Source organism: Anas platyrhynchos, chromosome 14, assembly GCF_047663525.1.
Source record: "Anas platyrhynchos isolate ZD024472 breed Pekin duck chromosome 14, IASCAAS_PekinDuck_T2T, whole genome shotgun sequence".
Taxonomy (NCBI): Eukaryota; Metazoa; Chordata; class Aves; order Anseriformes; family Anatidae; genus Anas; species Anas platyrhynchos.
The window spans coordinates 16,173,067-16,194,450 of NC_092600.1; the positions used below are offsets into that span (position 1 = coordinate 16,173,067).

The 21,384-nt window shown below is 38.0% G+C and overlaps 1 protein-coding gene across 9 annotated transcripts in view; it reads right to left on the reverse strand.

Annotated features, from left to right (window-relative positions):
* TENM2 (teneurin transmembrane protein 2) overlaps positions 1–21,384 on the reverse strand; it is a 1,606,114-nt gene that overhangs the window by 21,550 nt on the left and 1,563,180 nt on the right. For 6 of the 9 annotated variants that reach the window (XM_072044657.1, XM_072044655.1, XM_072044656.1 and 3 more), the window contains 9 exons: positions 18,028–18,238; positions 14,996–15,115; positions 13,257–13,518; positions 12,291–12,558; positions 10,992–11,135; positions 9,171–9,420; positions 6,171–6,191; positions 1,962–2,194; positions 303–457 (listed from right to left, as the gene is read on the reverse strand). In XM_072044657.1, the coding sequence (XP_071900758.1) occupies positions 303–457; positions 1,962–2,194; positions 6,171–6,191; positions 9,171–9,420; positions 10,992–11,135; positions 12,291–12,558; positions 13,257–13,518; positions 14,996–15,115; positions 18,028–18,238 (1,664 nt within the window). The remainder of the gene's footprint in view (positions 1–302; positions 458–1,961; positions 2,195–6,170; positions 6,192–9,170; positions 9,421–10,991; positions 11,136–12,290; positions 12,559–13,256; positions 13,519–14,995; positions 15,116–18,027; positions 18,239–21,384) is intronic. The other 3 variants (XM_072044660.1, XM_072044658.1, XM_072044659.1) reach the window with 1 other exon arrangement.

The window sequence follows — 21,384 nt, forward strand, 5'->3', positions numbered from 1 at the left end:
GTAACTTCCGCTAATTGTGTTTCTGTGCAAAGAATGAATGCTACATTGTGAAAGCTCTACAATAATTACAGAAAAACAGGCAATTAAGACAATAACTCCCATTATCTCAACCTTATTTCTCTACAGTTGCATAAATAACCTGTGTTAACCACAGTAAAAGGATGGTTCACTCATTTCAGTAATGAATCAAATATGCTATCATCTTGTGATGCCTAATGTATTTCTTAAGTGGCCAAGCAGTCATCCAAAATAGATGCCCATCTCTTCTAATGCTGACAGGAAAAAAAGCAGCAAGAGTCTACCTGGCTGACATCCATGCTGGAATCACAGCTTAGAGGTCGAACAGCAGTTAGGTCATTGGAGCCCAGCAGAGTTGATATAATTCCATTCTGATCCACTTTTCGAATCATTGTGGCATCAACAAAATACATGAGTCCATACTTATCCACTGCTATTCCTGCAAGTATGAAAAACAGTCCTCAGCAAAGCTCCTAGCGTCAAGGTAGCTTAATCTCATTAACAAGTGTACAAGATGGTAAAGTTTGTTCACTTCTCCTGCCTTCCAACTTGTACCTTTGGCTTCTGAGCCTGGTTCTGGAACCCTCCAAGTAGCTGTACTTCTGCTGAAGAAATGGCACAAGGCAGGTTTATCCTTTGGGGCTTTAAGGAAATAAAAACCAAACAAATCCCCAAAACATACCAAGTTGTCAGCAGAATGCATCAACTTATTTCTAAATTTAAACTCTGTATGAAATATCACATAGATGCATTAAAAAACAAAACAAAACAAAACAAAAACACTAATTTTTAATCTTGGAAATGTGAGGTACTGTTAGAATTCTTTAAGAATTGGTTCAAAAGTTTTGAAAAATTAGTAAGACATTACATTCTTCCAGGATGTTTTAAAATTCTTAGACCTGCTACAATGAATATGGGCAGAATATCTGGTGTTTTTAAATATCCAGGGTTTCAAACCTAGTAGGGAAAAAAAAAACACAAAAGAAAAGGTTCAATGCCTTTCACTTTGCACATCCTCAGAGAGGAAAGACATAGAAAACAAAAGGAGGAACAGAAGGATGCTGCTGTCTGTTATGAAGAAGGGGAGGCTTTTTCTCACTTGACTTGCCTGCTTTAATTTGGTGCACTGTGTTGTCTGTCCATTTCTTGGGTTAAAATAAAATATTCATCTAAAAATTTTGCATGAAAGTGGTTGCAGTATTCATCGCATTGCTCAGTCAAAGCTACAGTTTTATCTTCTTAACTTCAATGACGAGGCTTATCTTAAAGCATGCAAGCTGTGCTGTCCCACAAACATATTTTGTACTTGTATAAACTGAAACTATTACCTATACAAAGAAACAGAACCTCTCATTTTTATTCACTTTTACTGTTATCTAGTTACCTTCAACCAGTGTAAGAAAACACAAAGATGTTTCAAACATCTGGCAATACACCTGAGTAATTCATATTTACAATTAAGATGAAAAAAAAATAATCTTAAAAAGCAATACATTCCCAGATCTCTACATAACTTTTTTTGTTGTTGTTGTTATTAAAAATTAGGAATTCAAAAGGGCAAAAATTCTTTTTTTTTTTTTTTCCTTCCCTATAGGAAGAAAAAGCAAACACATAAAATAAAAGCTAAGAAAAATGCCACAGTAGGAAGATTTTCTTCCAAAATGCTATATTACAAACTGTATTTTCATTCCCAGTTTACATGTTTGCTTCTTGGAGTGAGCGTTACCCTGCTAATTTGTGTTCTGTTCTCTTTTTGCAGCATTCAGTGTTGGGGTAATAAAGTTTGCTTTAACTAAACAAAGCACGAACACTTGCCAATCCACTGTAATTAAAGCACGGAATAAAAATTACCAAGCAAGTAGTGATTTAATTGCCAGATAATTATTTCCACATCCAGCCTAGCCTCACACAGTCATTTTCTCTGGCTTCTTTTACTACGTTACCTCGAGGGCTCATTAGGGTTGCGTCCACTGCTTTCCCTCCATCTCCACATCTGGCTTCATCAAAGGGCAGGCATTGCTCTCCGGTCCCTGCTACCACTTCGGAATTACCAGCTAGGTCTTTTGTGCCAGTGAGGGATTTGACTCTGTATATCCGTCGACTGTTGGTGTCGGATACATAGAGTGAGCCCGAAACGGGGTCCACGGCCAGATAGTATTTATGAGCGGGATTGTTGCTTTAGGGAAAAAGAAAGCATAGAACAGAACCAGCTGAGCAGTCTAAAAACTTCACGGGCTTTCAGAGCTTAGATATTCATCAGACACACAGAGATCTGGAAAGAAAGTCTGACACCTTCCATACAGAGGTGGGATCTGAATAACTACTGTTTGAGGATTTAATCTGATTAGGAACTGGTCAGTGTTTCAGCAGGATTGTCATTCCAAATCTCATTCTCTTTGCTACACCAAACATTGCATAATAGGTCCCAATAAGCCAAAGCCACACAGCAGACTTTCCTCTTCAGCTCTTTTAGCCCTTTAGATGCACGCCAGGTCAATTCTCTTTGGCTTACTTCTAACTGTTACCATCCCCACCCCATGTTTGTTTGTTTGTTTGTTTTTTAAATTACTTCCCTTGAAAGGAGAAGTCATAGAAATAAGATCAAACAATCAGCTTCTGAGTTACTTATATTATGCCACAAGATTTGTGAGGTCTTGCATAAATAGAAGGCAGAAGCATAACAAATTTATTCCTAAAGCAAATTCATTCTTATTCATTCTTATCAAGAATCTCATTTACGGTAGATGAAGATGGTTATGTAACTACAACCAGAGAGACCCCAAGTGTCTGACTTTAACTCCAAACCTTCTGTTACTGACAAACTGGTCTTCAGTTTGAGATTATGACGTGTGCTTATATGGAAAGCTACTTCTCTTATGAAATATATGTTTTTTGACAGCTTGTCACATTTTGGAACTACTTTAGCAAATCATCTGCAAATTGAGAAATGTCAATCTTGGCGATATATATACATTCACATACACAGAACTGCAGTGCAGAAATATTTTCAAAATCTTGCCTGGCTAGTTTAACTCAATTTAGTTGGAATTTAAGCATGATCTGAATTTTCCAGCCTTTGGAGCCTATGGGTGAGCATAAATAAGGTCAATGGTGGTTTCAAAACATAGAAGACAAATGAAGACAGGAAGAAAAAAAATGAAGGTTACTTACCAGTAACCAGAGAGATTTGCCTCCAAATATCCACACTCCTAGTTTCAAGTGGCAAAAGTGCCCATCTCCAAGAGTGAGGATACGCAGAGATAAGTTATGATGGACATAAGCCATTTCTTGATCAGATTCACTGGAAGTACAGTAAGGGCACTTTCGGCAGATGGATTATTGGCAGCACAAAGACAACTGCATTTATGTGGTCAAGACCAGATTTGGAGGAATGAGGAGGTGCAAAAATATCACTTTCTACAGTTATCTTCCTCTATGCCAGTCTTTGGCATACCATGATTTTTAGGTCAATAAGAATTTGTTCTACAATTGTAGAAAGTAGGAAGGAGATCTGTTTGATCAAAATTAAATAGGCAGAGGTAACACCATCTGCTGAAGTCTAGGAGTGTAGAAATTAGAGATGAAAAAATACAATAAACAAAAAAAATACTTGGCAGTTTTATTTCATGCATGAATCTCGAGTACTTTATAAAGATGGGTATTATACCCATTTTACAGAGGAGGAAACTGAGGCACAGAGAGGTTAAGTGGTGTAGACAAGGTTATACAGGGAGACTAGTGACATTCTTGAGATCAGAGCACAATTTCTTTATTCCCCAAGTTCCTCTCCTCACCCTCAGCAGCAGACTGAGACTACTCTTTTCACATTCCTTCTCATCCTACCAAAACAAAGCTTAATCTTCTCTGCCATATATAAAAAATATTTTTTCCACTTCTTCAGTCTCTCAAGTCTCTGAGCCATACAAACACCTGCACATTACTCATTGTATTGAATTTCTGCTCTCTTTCCACTACGCTTTGCCCTTAACACTTGAGAACACAACTTCACCGTGACAGTAGTGCTGTGCCATGCTCCACTTTGCAAACACACCCAGATTTACATCAGGGCTTTCCAACAGCAGCAGACCAGCCAACACACCTACATGCTGCTGCTTGCCGTGTCTCTTCTCTGTTGCCTCGCTGAATGCTTTTAACCTGGCTCTTCTGGAACATGTGGAGCCCCACGTTGGGGGATCAGGACAAATTGAGGCAGGTACAAGCTGGAGCACAGATGTACTGCTGGCTCGGTGGTCTGAGCTGCTCTGAACTGAGCCTGTGGGAGCTGCCCCACTGCTGCTGCAGGTCCAGCACAGCCTCACACAGGGCAGCAGCCACCCTGCGAGACTGGAAAGGTCTCTGGGGTTTTCAGATGTGGTTTGCCAGCCTGTGCCTGCCTTCCTAAGTGAGCGTGCCCCTACTTCCCTTCAGCCTGCAGCTAGCCTCAGCTAAGTCCCACTGTTGCGGCATGGAACAAGGTATGAATCAGGGTAAAGAACAACAGTAGAACATGCACTTAGCTCCCTGTTCTCTCATGCAGTCCTACATGTGTCCATGGAGCTCACCCTGTCTTTCTCCCTGCAGTCTAACTCAGGGCAGTCTTGCCAGGGTGTGGGTCATTAGCTTCTGTTCCCCATCAGGGGAGTACCTCGCTGGAGCTGCTGACCTGTTATACTTCTGCTCTTGAGCTCTGTAAGGGAACAGATGGAGGAAGACTCTCCACAAAAAATATCTGAGGGACTTTGGCACAAGGACAACTAGTGGAAGGCAACGTGCATTCACTGCCTCCAAAACCATCTAGGAGTTTCTTACCTCAAATAGTGAGATGTGTTTTATAAATGAATAGTAAATAGTTCCCCAACTGGCAACTGAAAAACTAAAGATCTTCTCTTTTCTCTGTGCCATGGTAATCCTTTATTTGAATTACAGAAAATAAAGGAATGTACCTTGCTTTAAAAGATGCTCCGTAACACTGATACTGCTCAGAGGCCTCTGCCAATAATGCCTCTTCCTCTAACCTCCCTGGTGAGGGCAGCAGCTACCACCTGCAACCTTACCCTGGTCCGCTAGGAAGCCTGGTGCCTGACTGCAAGTGCAGGCAGCACCAGCTTGTGCTTGCTATTCTTCTCATACATGCATCAACAGTGGTAACAATAGCTTTTCTTGAAATATAACCAAAAAAGAGAAGCTGCCCAGAGCAAATCTCTAAGCACCTGAAAAATTAACTATGCTTATAATTGCAAATGAGGAGCCTCCAGCATCACCAGTAACCATTAGCAAATTGTGAATGAATTCATATAGATAAGAAAATCCAGTGGAGTTACACTTCATATACCAAAATATATTATGAACAGGAAATTATACTGTTTACTCCAGACAGGCTTTTGCATCTAACTTATATGGCAGAAATGAAAGAGGTCATGGACAGAACAGTATGGAAGAGCTTATAGCAGCTCTCCTTCTTCTTGCACTTGATCTTCTGCAGGTTGAACAACCCTTTCCACCTGGCAGGGTATGACATGGAGGAAGGTACAAGTGTTTCCTATGCTGCTCACATCCAGAAAGCCCAGTACTAAGAGGAAAACCCTTTTCTCCTAACATCCAGAAAGGTTACACCTCTCTTATGAACCTTACAGTGATTCTAATCCATCTAATGGTTGCACACAACCAGCCCCATAGGCTGACTGTGAAATGCATTCAATGAAAGAAAATAGAAACTATCTTATAAAAAATAGGACAGAGGGTTCAGAAAAATCTCTAATGACCGGAAAATGCATTTTTGACCTATTTCCAGTTGTTAGTGTTTTTGTGAACCTCTCTGGCATTCGTAAAACTGCTGTTGTAGTTTACCTCAACCACTTAGACCAATTACAGACAGCAGTGAGAACTGTTTATATAGAAGTTAGCTTGGGGTTCATTATATTTGCATTCTACTAGAAAATTCTAATTACTGTCAGAACTTATTTGGTTGCTTTTTGACTACATTTCATAATTGCTAACGCTTATCATATTCATAACACACAATTAGCACATAAAATGTTTCTATATATGGTACATGAAGAACATAACGGTACACAAGAAGCACAACACAAAAAGCAAACACAATGAAGCAAACAAACCATATCAAATTATATGGGAAAGAGCTCGTGTCTTACCTATGTTTAAACTCTTTATTTCTTTATAGAAGGGGAACAGAAGGAAAAAGAACAAACAGTTAGCTGAAGAATAGATGGTAAAGCAAACATAGTATTTGTTTTATTTTACAAAAGGACACAGGAGAAGATACCTCTTTTCAGCACTAGCCTTAACTTGGTTTATGGATGAAGAACGACTGAGAGTGATCCACTTGCATCTAGTTCCCTAGTATGACACCCCTTCCCTCATCCCCCACCCCCCTGTATGCGGCAGGAAGCTTTCTGGACCACTGAGAGACTTTTCACATGGAAATATACGTAGCTTCTGGGCTAGGAGGGAGAAAAACTGGCAGTTTTCTGAATACAGAAGTGAGAGTGGGGAAGCACTGGGATTAGGATATTCTCAGACAGCTCGTTGAAACCTCTTTAATCAAAATAGTTTTCCAACAGGCTATTTCTAAACAAATTTCTATTACGCAGTTTATTTTCTTCTCCCCCAGACACTAAAATAACTGCTTAAGGCAAGTTTGGCTGCTACTTGGTAGCATTTTTTGTAGAGTCTAGTTAAGCCAATCAAAACAAATGTTAGGGTAAAGAAAAAAATACCTTTTAAATGTGCAGTAAGATACTGTGCAATGGGAGATGTGTAGCATTAATTGATACCTAGTTTTCTGTCTAGACACAAGCCAAAAGAAAAGCATCCTCTGCTTCCCAGAAGTAAATTAATACATTCTCCACACTACAGGGCTTCACTGTGTTTTTCTTTGAAGGAATATAAATTGAATAAAACAGTGAGGTGCATGACTCCTGAGCTGCAGAACTCAGTGCACAGCCCCAAACTTCCAATACCAACGTTAAGTGTGACATGCAGTACTTCTGAGCCAGAATTTCTATTAGCCATTCAGATCAAGTACCTTCAGAAAGGACAGTGCAAAGGAAATATGCACGCTGGCTTATTCTGACTTATGAAGATTTATATTGGCTTACGTAAAACCCAAATTATACCCATTGTTAAATCTAAACAAAGTGATACATTTAGTCTGTAATAGTTATGGAAACTCCATTTGCATATTATATGAGCTATTTGATAGTAGCTGAAGACTCATTCTAATTCATACTTAAATGGTTAAGAGTTTGAAGATTTAAATCATTTAAGTCATAGGTATTTTGAAGTGTCCACTGAATCACAATTACTTCTATAAGTGATGTTTGCTACAATGAGCCCTAATTCCCTTTGGAGAACAGAATATGGAAAAGATCATTGGGAATCCTAATAAACAGTGTGTAAAGTCATTTGCAGCTGTCCAACAGTACTCAAAACACAATAACTTCATTGCTCATTGCTAACAGTCATAGCAGAAGCTAAAGAAACTACTCTATGGAAAACAGACTTTCATAAAAGAAAAGAGAACATGGACAAGAGCAGAAACAGAAGATAGGCTTCTTAATCTTTACTGCTGTCCTTTCTGCTCACCCACTCTGAAAAGTCCGAGTTGTTTCTAGCATAGGCAGAAAGCAAAATTCTCAGACTAGTAACGTCATAAAGCTGGAGATAACATTTTCAAGTATCTGATGTACTACAAAACTTTGTCAGTGACTGGCATTTGGAAGTGAGATGGATATACATGTACATGTAAATGCCTTTTAATTATCCTAGTTCAAAAATGTTTCTCTTCACCTATATATCTGTAGTCCTATTTACTAGAAAGCTAGACAGATCTGAATTAGTTGGGAAAAAAACACATTGGCATATTCTATGTAAAGCAGAGTTGTAGTGTATACTGATAATAAATGTTTATAGCAAGTCATACAGCTGTACCAGCTAGCTTCTGTGGTATATACTGAGCTGCCAGCAGAAAACACTGGATAATTTTGACTTTTTTTTTTTTTTTTTTAAACCTCTGGATAATGAGGCAGACTGATGGATAGGTGCCAGAGAGGGATCTCCGAGTAGAACTGGCCCGAATCTGATCTCTTTTCTCTTAATATAAATTGGAATTCACAACAGTGACATCAACAGAATGACATGAATGGAAGAGAGGTGTGAAATAGAGCTAGGCCTCCCATTCTTTAACAGCCCAATCATTTTGCATTTCCCCCCGCTAATTAAAAACTAACCGTACAGAAGAAGCAGAGGAATTGGTTACTGGTCATATCATTAAAAAAAAAAAAAGACTAATGACCTAAATTCACTCAGCATGTTTTGCAGCTACATCCAGTTTACAAGAACACTATTCTTTTGCCTGAGTGGGCTGCAGAAGTATCAGAAGACAGCCAGTGCAAGATGTTTTTCCTTATTTTTCTGCCAAATAATCAATAGTGTAGTAACAATAAAAAACAGTTACATGAGTTATGGTTCGAAGCAATAGCTCTTGCCTCTCCTAGAGGAATGAAAAAAGGCGATGAAACAGAAATGGGTGAAGTGGTACACTCTACACTCATGCCCTCCCTATTAAGTGACCAAATCTTAGTATTTTGTGGGGGAATAGAGGTATGATCTTGGAAAGAGTTCTGATGTTACGAAGTGACTCTGTATGTCAATCCTTACTGCACTTGCCAACCTACAGAAATAAGCTTACAAGAATGGGAAGGAAGTGGGGAAGTGCCTTTCTACATCACTGATATGAAAACCTTCCTTCTAATTTCCCAAGATTTCTTTGTTTATCACTGTGGCTCAATACCTTAGGGCAGTCAGTTCTGTAGTTATCAGACAAAACTAAATGATGTACAGCAATGAAGGGAGATCGTATCAAATGATAACCACCAGGAAAGAACAAGATGGTGTGCACTACTGTACTTTTTTTAAAGTTAGTTTGTACTCTTTATTCCTTCTCTATATTCATTAGCTCTAACTCTAGTCTGATTAGCTACAAACTTTGAACTATGCATTTCTGTGCCCCATTTCTCCACTGGAATTGAAATAGGTTGAAAGTGACAATGTTTTACAAAATTATAAAAATAATGGTAAAGGCTGATTTAAGCACAGGCTGCAGATTTGAAGTGCTAAGACTAACTTCTTACCTCAGCTCCAATATACTAGTAACATTCTTGGATGGGAAGATACGCCGAATATAGTTAAAATCTCCAACAAAGAGACTTCCATCAATTCCCACTGCCAGTGCTACAGGGGCCAAAAGCTTATTTCCTTCTGCAAGACCATTGCAGCTAGGACAGGATATGCTTCTTCGGCGCCCATTCCCCATAATGCTGGTTATCACAGCTGGCTGTTGAGTTAGAAACTGATTTTCTCCATTGCCTTTGTGCAATATACCTAATAACAGACAGGAAGAGAGGTGGTTATTACAGTCATTTGTTACAGGTGACTTCAGGTAGTTCTTCTTTCAACAGCTGCTGTTAAGGACTAAACAGTGAAATGACTTCAGCACTGGTTCTCTAACAGTGCAAAAACAGTGAAATAGGTTTGCCATAGAAAACAATAAAGGTATAATGAGGGTTCTCTGTTAAAGCACACACACATAAACAGCTACAAACACAAACCCAAGCTTAAACCCATGGTGCTTTGGTATTCAAAAATACCATCAGACATCCTTCCAGCCTAGCACAATTATTAGATTGTCTTAATAACTGGGAAGTGAGGAAGGAAAGAGCAGAGAGGAAGTGTTCCTTGTTAGTCCACCCACATCCATTGAATCCAATTTCTTATGTTACATTTTGTTTGGAATTTTCTTCCAACCTCACTTTCCTCTTTCCCCCTCCCAGTCTTTCTCATTTTCTTCATGACACAAATGGAGATGCCAAAAAAAGGGGACAGTGCAGAAAAGGAAAAGACAGGAGAAAGAAAGATGGAACTCCTAAAAGGGCTGCTCTGGATTGCTGATGAAAGACAAAAGGGGAACTAGTATTAAGGACCTTTATTAGATTTCAAGAAAAATGCATTTAAGACAGGTTCTCTCTTCTAAACATACTTGTTCTAAAAGTAGATACCTGTTCTAAGAAAGGAGTGGATTCTCTGACAGAGTGACCAATTTCAACACCATCAAAGGTTGCAGAAATCTGGTCAGAAACTGTTAGCCACATTCTCTCTTGGAAATACAGTTGCATGATTCTAATGTAAAGCAACTGGCTCCCCAGGGACAAGTACTGTTGCCATCACTGATGACAGCAACAAATATCATGCTCTATCCAAATGGCCATCTCAGCAGTGTTTGATTTTCTGCACAGCACTTGAAGTGTGTTCAAATCGCTTAATCTTGCCTATTCTGAAGCTTTTGATTTCTTGAGTGACAGTATATTCTGCAACTGTTAATGCAAGAAAGAGCGGGAAGGCTATAGAAAACAGGAATCAAATGAAATATATGTTAAATATTCAATTCCTTGGGAGTCTCTGGATAAAATGTGAAGACCAAGAATATTCAGTTTAGGGTACTTAAATAGAAGTGAGGAAAAACCAAGCAGGTAACACAAGGAAAAAACAAACAAGAATCGGTATCTTGTCACAGTCACATACTCCTTTTAAACCCTATCTCAAATAAGAAAGGAAAAAGTCAAACAAAAGGAACCAGGAATGGATGTGGTTAAGATCAGATGAACAGGGAAGGAAGACAGGAACTAATTGCAAGCAGATAAATGAACAACAGAACAGAGGATAAAGATTTAGACTTTTATAAATTGATGTTTTGTAGGAGGGTAAAAAATCTGTTGAAAATCTACAGAAATTTTCTGACAACTGAAACATGTCCCATTCCTTACGAAACTAAAGAAGAAACAAAAAGAGTGAAGAAATTTTGTTTTTCAAAGGGTAAATATAATGTAAATAAAAAGTGTTCCCATACAAAACTCCATATAGCACAGAAAACATGTGAACATGTGGAACTAACTCACCACTCTTGACATTAAGTACATGATGCTTATCCAAAGACCATCCTCCTAGATTGGAAGGATCTAGTTCAAATCCTTGCAGCAGTGCTGTCCTCTTCTCCCATAAAATCAGACTGGGGCAAGTCTCATATTCAAAACCCACAGAAACTGAAAAAAAAATAAAAATAAAATCTAATATACTTGCTGAACAAACACTAAATTAAATGTCCAGGACACATTCAAATGGATCAGCATTCCAGTTCCCCTGCCCCCTCAAAAAGATGAAGTGATTATATTCCTCTCTTTTCATCTACAATATTAAATTCAGATCTTTGACTAGACACAAATTTGAAACTTCATTCATATGTACTCTGCAGGGATCTGATCACTTTTCTTTGAATAGCTGGCTTTGGGAAGTGACTGGTTTGGTGAGAGAAGAGTGAGAAATATAATTAAAAAAAGATAATAAAATTCTCCTATCAGATAACAGGACAAGATCAAACTCTTAATTTGCCAGATGTTCACAGCACTTATTGTGTTCATTTTACATGCCATATTTCAAGAAGCAGAGAAAATTTTGTGTGTTTTTAAGCACACACACAGTTAGCATTACTCAGGAAAGCAATATCCTATGCAATAATGTAAGAAAGAAAAGCTGTAGCAAAGATTTTAGAAAAATATGGAAAAGAACTATGATTCAAGTAAGTTTTTATTTCCACATTGGCACATCTCTAACGCACAGTCTTTAGCACTGTTGTATCAAAAATTTTCTGATATTCAAATTAAATTGAAAACTTAAAAATATTGTGATGATCACCCACTTTCCTAGCCACTAGAATGAAAAGCTATAAACAAGGGAACTAAAAATATCCGTAAAACTGCTAGACTGAACAGCATTACAAAAACACTGCTTTATTTCAAATGTATTACACTGCAAAAGGCTGGAATAACAGCATGCATGAGACTCCACATGCACCAAAGAATGTCAGTCAGTTTGGATATGAGGTTTATTTGTTAACTGAAAGAATATAAAGACAGTGATGTACCATGTTTTGCCTAAGCCCCTATGGCCAGATTTTCCAGTTGGCAGGTCTAAAATTTCTAAGTCAGCTACTGATCAGGAAACACGGCTGGTAGACCCTCTGAAAGCGATCTTTTAAATATGTAAAAGAAGCATGCTGCATAGATTGTAGCATAATCTATGTGTGGAAGAAAGAACTGTTTAGTACATTTGCTTCTCCATAGAAAATCTTTGCAGTTTTTTTTTTTTACTAAAAATTGCTAGTGTTTGAAAAGTTTTTGAGCTTGCATATGCTGACTTACCTACAGCATCTGACAACCCATAAACCTTCTGACCATATGCATCTGTTTTGTCCCAGATAAATGTATAAGCCAAGTTGGGAGATGCCTGAAATGATTTTTGAAATAGATGCCCTTCTACTGCTACCATCAAATGAACTTTGATCAGATTCAGTGGCACAAGTGACTGAGTCATGATGATCTTAAGTAAGGATTTATATCCAGCAGTACGGGAACTCAGGTAGTTGAGCTTTATACTCGAGCCAGGGATCTCAATTTCTTCATGAAGAACCTGAATAGGAAAAAGATCAAACATTTTACATTACTGCTTTTTTATTTTTTAGAATAGTATCTCTGCATATTTTTTATGAACAAATGATTTTCTGCTAGTGGTAATGGCTATCCTCAAATCAGTGCAGTGATAGAGCTCAGCTCCTGTTTCTGGACAAAAAGTTATTTGGTCTCTCTCTATTTTAAAGGGAGTCCACTGCAAAAGCATAAATAAGAACAAGAGTTTTATTGCAAGTTATATGCAAGAGGAATACAAGAAGACACCTAAGAACCTGCAATTTCCACTAACAATTTGTATGAAGTAAATACTGAGTAAAGTAGTGAAAACAAGTGAACTTTTCCTTTGTCCTAAATAACATGTAAGAAAGCAGACTGTGACCAGTTGCATACACCAAGCCTCTGCAAAATTCTCTTGAAACGCCTAAGCTGCCAACTGAAATACACAGATGTACTTGATAAGTTGTATGATAATGAGAAGGTGCAAGGTAGTCAAACATAAATGTGTCTGGGTGAGATAAACTTACGGTATCTCCTACAGACTTCATTAGAAAGCTCAATATCTGTCAGAAATAATGCAACCCTACAGAGGTATTTGTTATAACAATTCCAGGGGACAAATGGTGATTGTGACAAGTGCTTCGGTCAGCAGTAGCATCTGACCACTGATTTTTATATCCTTTTCACTCACGCTATTCTTACCTGGGTTTCTGGTACAATGGGATTTCGGCCAGGAGCATCACTGAAGAAAGTGGAAAGCGGTGATGAAATGATGACTGGATCAGGACGGACAAAGCCACTTAGATCACAGCTGGGAATGGAGTTCTCCTCTGTCTTCATCACGAGTGTGTCCATGGCATAGAAGCTATTCCACGGCAACCATACTGTCCTTTCCTGACTCATAAATGGGGCCCGTTCAAAGTGCAAAGTTAGGGATGCTCCACCATTTGCAACCAAGTCAAACCTAGAAAAACATGGGATTTATAGGTGATGAGACCGAATAATTCCAGTAATAACATTCCTGGCTAATGGAGTATCATCGCAATATGTGTATTTTAAGTGTCATGCCTCAAATTATTGGTAATGGGATGTGAACCTCTGGCAACTAAACAACTGACTGAAATACAGTCAAGACAAGCAGCAATTTGTAGTCATCTGGACAAACATTGTTCCTATATGTTATAAAACCTACATTAAAACAATTTTCAATAAAAGAACAAACAGCCACATTTATTATCACTAGCCACCTTTATACATAGAAACAGCAGAGAAACCAAATTCATACTGAGCTGGACACTGAATTATCCCTTTCCTAATAGATGCTGTCCATCATGAAACAGAATGGGACAGGTGGCAGTAAGAATAGTAATGAAAAGTTTTGCTGTTCCTGTTCTACAAATAAGATAAGAATTCCTGTCTCCAGGATAATTGATCTATCATTTTTCAGAGAGATTAGATATTTACTCCCAAATCCCTGTATAATCACCATAGCACTGCATAGCTCTGCAGGCATTTTGAAATCTGTCCTGAAGGCAAAAAATACTTCTAGGTTGTACTGACAACAGAACTAGTTATCAGGTGTTTCATGTAAATACTGGCAATGTAACAAATTACTCAATGATTTCATTTAGATCTAGAGTTAATAGTACAGCAATATATGAGCCGAAACCACTGAAATCAACAATGTTATACTTTTATTACAACAGCAGATATGTGGACATGAAATACTCTAGTTCAATTTACTCATATTAAGTATTTCAATTCAATAGTTTGCATGAAAGATCAAGAAAAAATGGCAAATGTTTACAATATATGTGTCATAGATATGCTGTTTTAGTTACCACAGCCAGTAAACTACATAAACCATGACACATTAATTTTGGGTTTCTGAATTCGTGCACATTTCAAATCAGATAATACAAGGGGGGAAAAAGCTCTTCTTTGCACAGCAGGAAAATGTCTAAATATATTCAATTATAATCTTTTGAATATATTCTACCCTGAAGAAACACAAAATATAGTGGATCTTCAAAAGGAAGGAGAGACAGAAGGGAACTTTTAACAAAATATGCTATTCTAAAAACGATACTTTTTTTTTTTTTTTCTAGCAGCATTAGCCTGCCTTGCATTTTAAACTAAAATATTGCTGTTCTCAGCTGGGTATTTCTGTACACCACAAATGTTTTTATAGATACAGAGCAATTTATTTGAAGGGAGTCTGACTGCTAACGCATTATTATCAGAAGTCAGCCTTTTCATATTTACTTTCATTTAGTATTCAAAATGCCATGTGAAAAAATACTTTTGTGTTTACTTAATAGCTCTTTGCCCTGGGAGGAATGCAATGCATGGTACCACATGGTTCCATTAGATTGCACCATCTGTTAATCAGCAAAGATATTACATAAAAAATGGGTACTCAATGAAACAAGCAAACTCACGTGCCATCCTGACGAGTGATGGTATAGCCATACTTTGGATACTTGACAAATGACACATTGACCCCAACTAGAGGCGTTCCATCTGTCGTCACCACTTGGCCTCTTATAAGAGACACAAGACTGAAGAAGAAAGATAATTAAAGGTATTGAAGTTAGTTATGAAAACAGTTACAGTGTTTATAAACTGAGTGGTGGAACATTTGTGCCTCATTTACTCTAAATCCGATTTACTGCAAGGTTTATTAGAATACTGAAGATACCATGATATTGCCCAGCTCTCTGTATATACTTAAATCAAGAAAATGCTGTCTATGCAATATGGTCTGTATATATGGAACGGGAGGTAGCACCTTCCCTTGGGCTGGAACGCAAATGTGATTGCCTAATGAGGCTTTGCAGAGGAGAAATTGGAACAGAAAGTTACATCATGTTCAGCCAAGCCACAACTCTGACCCTGAGGTCCCACTGAAATGATGACTAGTCACTTCTCAAAAAACAAAAAAACCTGGCTGGGTACAATATGATGTTTCAGGATGCCTAGTATACTTCAAAAACATGGTGTTATGCCATACCTGTTTTATGCAACTTATTTTCCAAATTAAGGTGCATGTACCTTTATCTTAGGGAGCACCAGACATTTGTACGCTGCACTGGGTCCTGATTCATAATCCTTGCTTTTCACTTCGTCAGCAGAAGTGAGAATTTGATTCAAGGCCAGATTGATTCACAGGCAAAATAAGCAAATTTCTTAGCCAACAGGTTACCTACTTTGCTCAAACTAAAGGAGATTAAGACTAGTTATTCCTCTACAGTAAGGCATATTCAGTCGTCTTCTCTTTTGAGAGTGCTTTGCTGCTGGTGAGTGCACAGCAGGCAGAAACAGCCACCCAACTGCATTCGCAGCCTCCTTGGCACTGGAAGGAGCAAGCCCCACTTCTCCCCGCTCTGCTGCTCTCTGGTGTGGTCAGCCTGTTCCTGCCTCTTTCCTCTGCTCTCCCAGCTGGAGAGGGCTCTCCATCTCCTGGCTCCTTTCCTTTCCACCTTCCCTGTATCCTGAGGGAAAATGGTGAGAAAGGGAAGCTGCACAGTAAAAGGGAGATGAAAAGGAGAAGCTCTGTGTAGATAGGTTGCCATCTTCAGTGGAAGCATGAAGAAAAGGGAACATGATCCTGAAACATGGGGAAAGTTAAACCTCACTGTAACCCCTAATCTCAGGGACCACTACATTTAGTTTTGCTGTAGCCCTAGGTAAAACGATTTCTATTTCAGCGCTAAGTGCTTCTAGCACGGTCCACCAACTCTCATGTGTTGCTACAGAGTGAGTCTGAAAATCAAAAGCTGCATTTCTGAACTGCCTTTGCACTGCAGGACTGGAGCTGCCCATGAACCTTAGGATGCTTCAGGCACATCGACACACACAGAAACCTGACAAGATAGATACTGAACCCTGATTTCTGGACCCAGTCCAAGCTGTTGGATGAGGGGATTAAACCTGCCTGTGTTTTGCAGAAAACTCACAATATTTAGTTGAATTCTGGGACAGCTTATTTATCCCCTATACATGCATTTCTAAAGCTATTTACTTATCGGAGGATATTAATTTTCATTAGTAATATCAGGGATTGTTTTTAGGACATTTCTGTTATTTCTGAAATGTTCAAGATGCTGTGATGTGCATTTCTAACTGTATTATACTGGCTGTTTAACAATTATTTCCTCATATTTTTATTCCAAACATGGGAGAACCCATTTATGTGAACAAATGAGTTTCATAAAAAATAAACTTATTCATGAAAATGAGTCATTTGAATAACCAAAATATTACTTTTCTGTAATGTAACTTTCAATGATTTCTTGACCCTTCAGGCCAAACTTGATTTTTCTGAAATCACCATTTTGTAACACAACATGGAATTTAATAGAAATTCCTACCTTTTTGAGAAAGTCTATTTGGAAATACATGTATATCCGACCAAGATGATTGTCTTGGCATTATTAATTTTCCTTGAATTATTTTATGTTTTAAAACGAAACAAAACAAAACCCACAAATAGTCGTAGGGAGATAATTACACAAGTTCCTATAGGGGAACAGTGCAGAAAACAGATTTAGAAATAAATCATCCTATGGAAGAAGGCAACTAGTAAGGTTCATGACAACTTTTTCTACCTTCAAGTTCACTAGTTCAGGAAATAACTTGAATAAGAAAATTCTCAGCAATAAACCTTTTTATTTCTAAAATGAAGAAATACTGAAAGCAATGGAGACTAAAATTTGTAGCTAAAATCCAGATTAATATAAAGTACTATCTGACTAGAAGTCAGATACACTGAACCTTCACAACTTAAAAGGCTAAGGCTAATTTTAAAATGTGATTAATAGGCCATTCAAAATGACATGTTAAAACGTGTGAGGTACTTGAGATGAATAAAACAGAACTATGAAAACCATCACCAAGAACTCTATAAAACTTAATTTTTAATAAATCTAAAATTTTAAATTGCAATTTTCCAAAAGAGCTTTAGCTCTGAAGCACCCAGCTCCTGCTCAGTCTAGATTTGTAATTCTTAGACTGTCTTGAAGACTCCAACCCATATCCACACACACAGTTAGATTATTTCTGAGCAAACTGCTTGAAAGTAAGATGGGTGGTTTTCAGCAGCTGATTTTTTTTTTTAAAGCACTGACTATTAAGAAGTGTATTACAACATTATTTACATGTACCCTTCTAACTATTAACTAGTGGGCATTTTCCATTGTTGTAGACTGCAGTCTTCATAAATGATAAAGCTCAGAAGCTTTTGCTCAGTGGAAGAAACCTTCTAGGTGTTGCCAGTATGTTAAAATGCTAATAAAACTCAGTGTTGTAAAACAAAGGCAACATTATAAATTTCCCTTAGAGTGCCCTGAAATGGAAACACGTGAAGCACCTGAAAGCAGAATCTCATGTTAAAACATGAGTAAAAGCTCTGGGAGAAAATTTCCCTTACAATGCAACTGCACAAATGCAATGTCAAATTTATAGCTGCTACCTGCTGTTGAAGGGATTTTCTCCTGGAATTATATGAGTGCTGTCCTTCCCCACTAAGAGCTTGATTCGATCATAGAATGACTTCACAGCTGGTGAACCAGAATGGCTCTGTTGTATGATGTCAAGAGGATCACGGGAACCCCGGCACAGCAGGCTATTTTGACAAGTAGACTGGAGGCAGCAATCTGGGTCTAGGCAGTCAACCAAGCCATCTGAAAGGTAAGAAACATCAAGATTCAGCCAGCTGCACAGTGCTATCAAGCAAAAATATCTAATGGACGTCTTAAGGCACCGGGAAAAAATGTGAATGATTTCTCTTCGTAACGTTTCTACACCACAAAACCACTTGATAATTGAACCAACAATACAGCAAAGATAAGACATTCTGAAAGTAAACTTGTTAAATATCATTAATTAAGAAATTAAAATGGAATCCTCAATAGGGAGACCAATCTGCCTAGTTAGATGAATCAAATCTACTTTTAACCCATATGAAGACAATATCTAGCACCACCCTTTCCTTTGGTATCATCATTCAACTTACTAGCATTCTCTTTATGGAATTCTACTCTAATTTAGAAATTCATAACCATTTACTTTAAAATATTATGATCTAAGAATTTAAGAACATTCAGAGAATGTTCTAAGAATTTAGAAACATGCATTCATCCACTATCAAGAAATCACAAAAATGAGGCATCCAATCTGCAATCTCTTCTTAGTCTGTAAACTTTCAGAGACTCTCCAAGGCATACAAGTCTGATTTGCTGAATATAGGTTGACCTAGGCACATACTGGACACCATACATGAGAAAGAACATTCCAGTAGGTTAGCTGACAGAAGTACATTAGATTGAGATTACGACTCATCTATTTTCAAGTTTTTCAAATACACAACAGACTGACACTATGTTACAGAGTGATAATTGTAAGGAAAAAACAAACAAACAAACAAAAAAACCAGCAAACCACCGTCTAAGAAGCTTTCTCATTTTACAATTAACCTGAATTTCCAATGGATTGTGTATGTCTGAAATAACTGCTTCTGATTTAAGAACTAAATTGCCATGCTATAGTGACGATGTTTCATTCAGCTCACTATGGACATTTAAGTTAGACAAACTACCTTGTTGTGAGAGCTATACATTTCTTTAAGGTCAGTCGCCTATTCACATTAAGAGCTCCATTCATCTTGAAATCCTTTCCAACACAGAGGTTTTTTGTTGTTGTTGGTTGTTTTTTGGTTTTTTTTTGGCTACAGTACATTTTCCAACTATTTTATATAATCATCGCGAAGACACCATCAGCTTCAGATTATAACTCAAGCCAGTTTCCCCATCAAGTGCTGAGAACTTTTTCTCAGCATTCTGCTCTTTCCTTGGTCTGCGATACCTCTACAACCCTGAACTTAAAGCTGCCCACTGTTTAGTCCACTCAGTTCTTTTATTCAGACAACTGTCAGTCAAGAGGATCCTATCAACATATTAGTAATAGCAAGATCAAAACACAGGATATAAATTATTCCCTTTGACAAATTTACATTTAGCTGTTACAGCTGCCTCGTTTTTTTTACTATACCTGTTATTATAGGTGAGCATATGTTATGGCTGTAATGACCTCATCATGCAGCAGATTATGGGCTGCTGTGACCAAACACTTCTGACGACACCGTGAACTTTCAATTGGCATATCAATCTCTCAGTGTCCTGTCAGTCACGAGAATCACATCTTTATGCTACCAAGCCCCCTTGGATATAGTCTGACATTGCAATCTTCAGTAAATTACCCTGTCACTGCCAATCTTACTGTTATCTCACAAACAATCAAGCAGGCAATCAAACTGCTCTGAACTGCCAGCTAAGGACCCAGGAGGCTAGAAACATTTCCATTCAATATCGGGGAGAAACCTGCGTATAAGTCATTTCATGTAGGAAGGTTTTTATGCAATTATGGGAACTCATACTTGCACACTTTCATATGCTTAGAGGAATATTTAGGAGAGACAAGCATATACAATAACAAATATACTCATGATTTACTTGTTTTGAACTTTATCGCTTTTTAAATGCATTGCAACAAGCTTTCTCATGAAGAGTCTCAGAGTAATCTTCTTCTTACCCTGAAAAACCTTCAGTAATGCCTTTGTTATACAGTCACAGAAAACATGCATGGTCTCCTCCTGCTGCAGCCCAGGATACCACTGACCTTCATTGCTGCAGGGGCACAGTGCTGGCTCACATTCAGCCTGGCGACCACCAGCACCCCAAGTCATTTTCTGCAAAGCTGCTTTCCGACTGGGTGACCCCCAGCATGTACTGGTGCATGGGCTTGTTCCTCCCCAGGTGCAGGACTTTGCACTTACCTTGCTGAACTGTGTGAGGTTTCTGTCAGTCCATTTCTCCAGCCATATTGTACCATTAAATATGAAATTTAGCAAACTTGCACAAACACTTAGCTGCATTAGACTCAGTTGATTAAAACAACGGCTAGAAAAAAATGTACCTTCCGTTAGAGAAAACTGCCATAAGCATGAATTTTAATTGGCATTCAGGACTTTGTTTTTAATATATATTTCAGAGGTTGTCATCTTCCAGATTTCCTCAGGCACGCTGAATTATTTATATGGTTAATTCAATGACAAAAACTTCACCATCGGCCTCATCAAGATATTTTTGCTTTTCAGAGCATACACATCTGAGTTTAAAGTCAGCAGCACTCTGAGACTCTGTATGCTACAGGAAAGGCAGTGCAGAGGGAGTTAAGATGGTGCTAAACCTCTTCCAACAATTTGAGACCAAAAGAAGCCCTGACTTGGCTTTAACTGAGAAGAAAGAAATGGGAAACCTGGATTTAATTTAAACTGGTAGTACAAGATGAGCTCTCCATTGCTGTTCTCAGTTATTCCCAAATCTTTTCAGAAACAAGGTTAGTGTCATGGGATTCCTCCTGAAGACTTCACATCTGCTAACAGAGATGCACATTTCTTGACCTTCTGTGAACTGTTACATAAACTTTTTGGCAGACTTAACCCAAGGCAAAAAATAAAATAAAATTAAAGTATCACATGTAAGAAAAGTCATCTACTTGCTTGTGCACACCTATATTTTAAGATGAATTTTGAACACCATTACAAGGGCTAAAAAGCACACAGCAGAAACAGTGAGACAGATATTATTGCTAATGCATCTAGGAGCTCTCATCATCCATTTTCCTGATCACGTTCAGGTGCTTGGATTCCAAAATCATGCTATAGCTTTCTTTGGAAAGTTGACATTGAGTTTCTGGCTTTTTGTTTGTTTTGTTTTCCATCTCCAACAAGTAAATTATTTTTAGTCCCCACTCTTCACCAAATACAGGT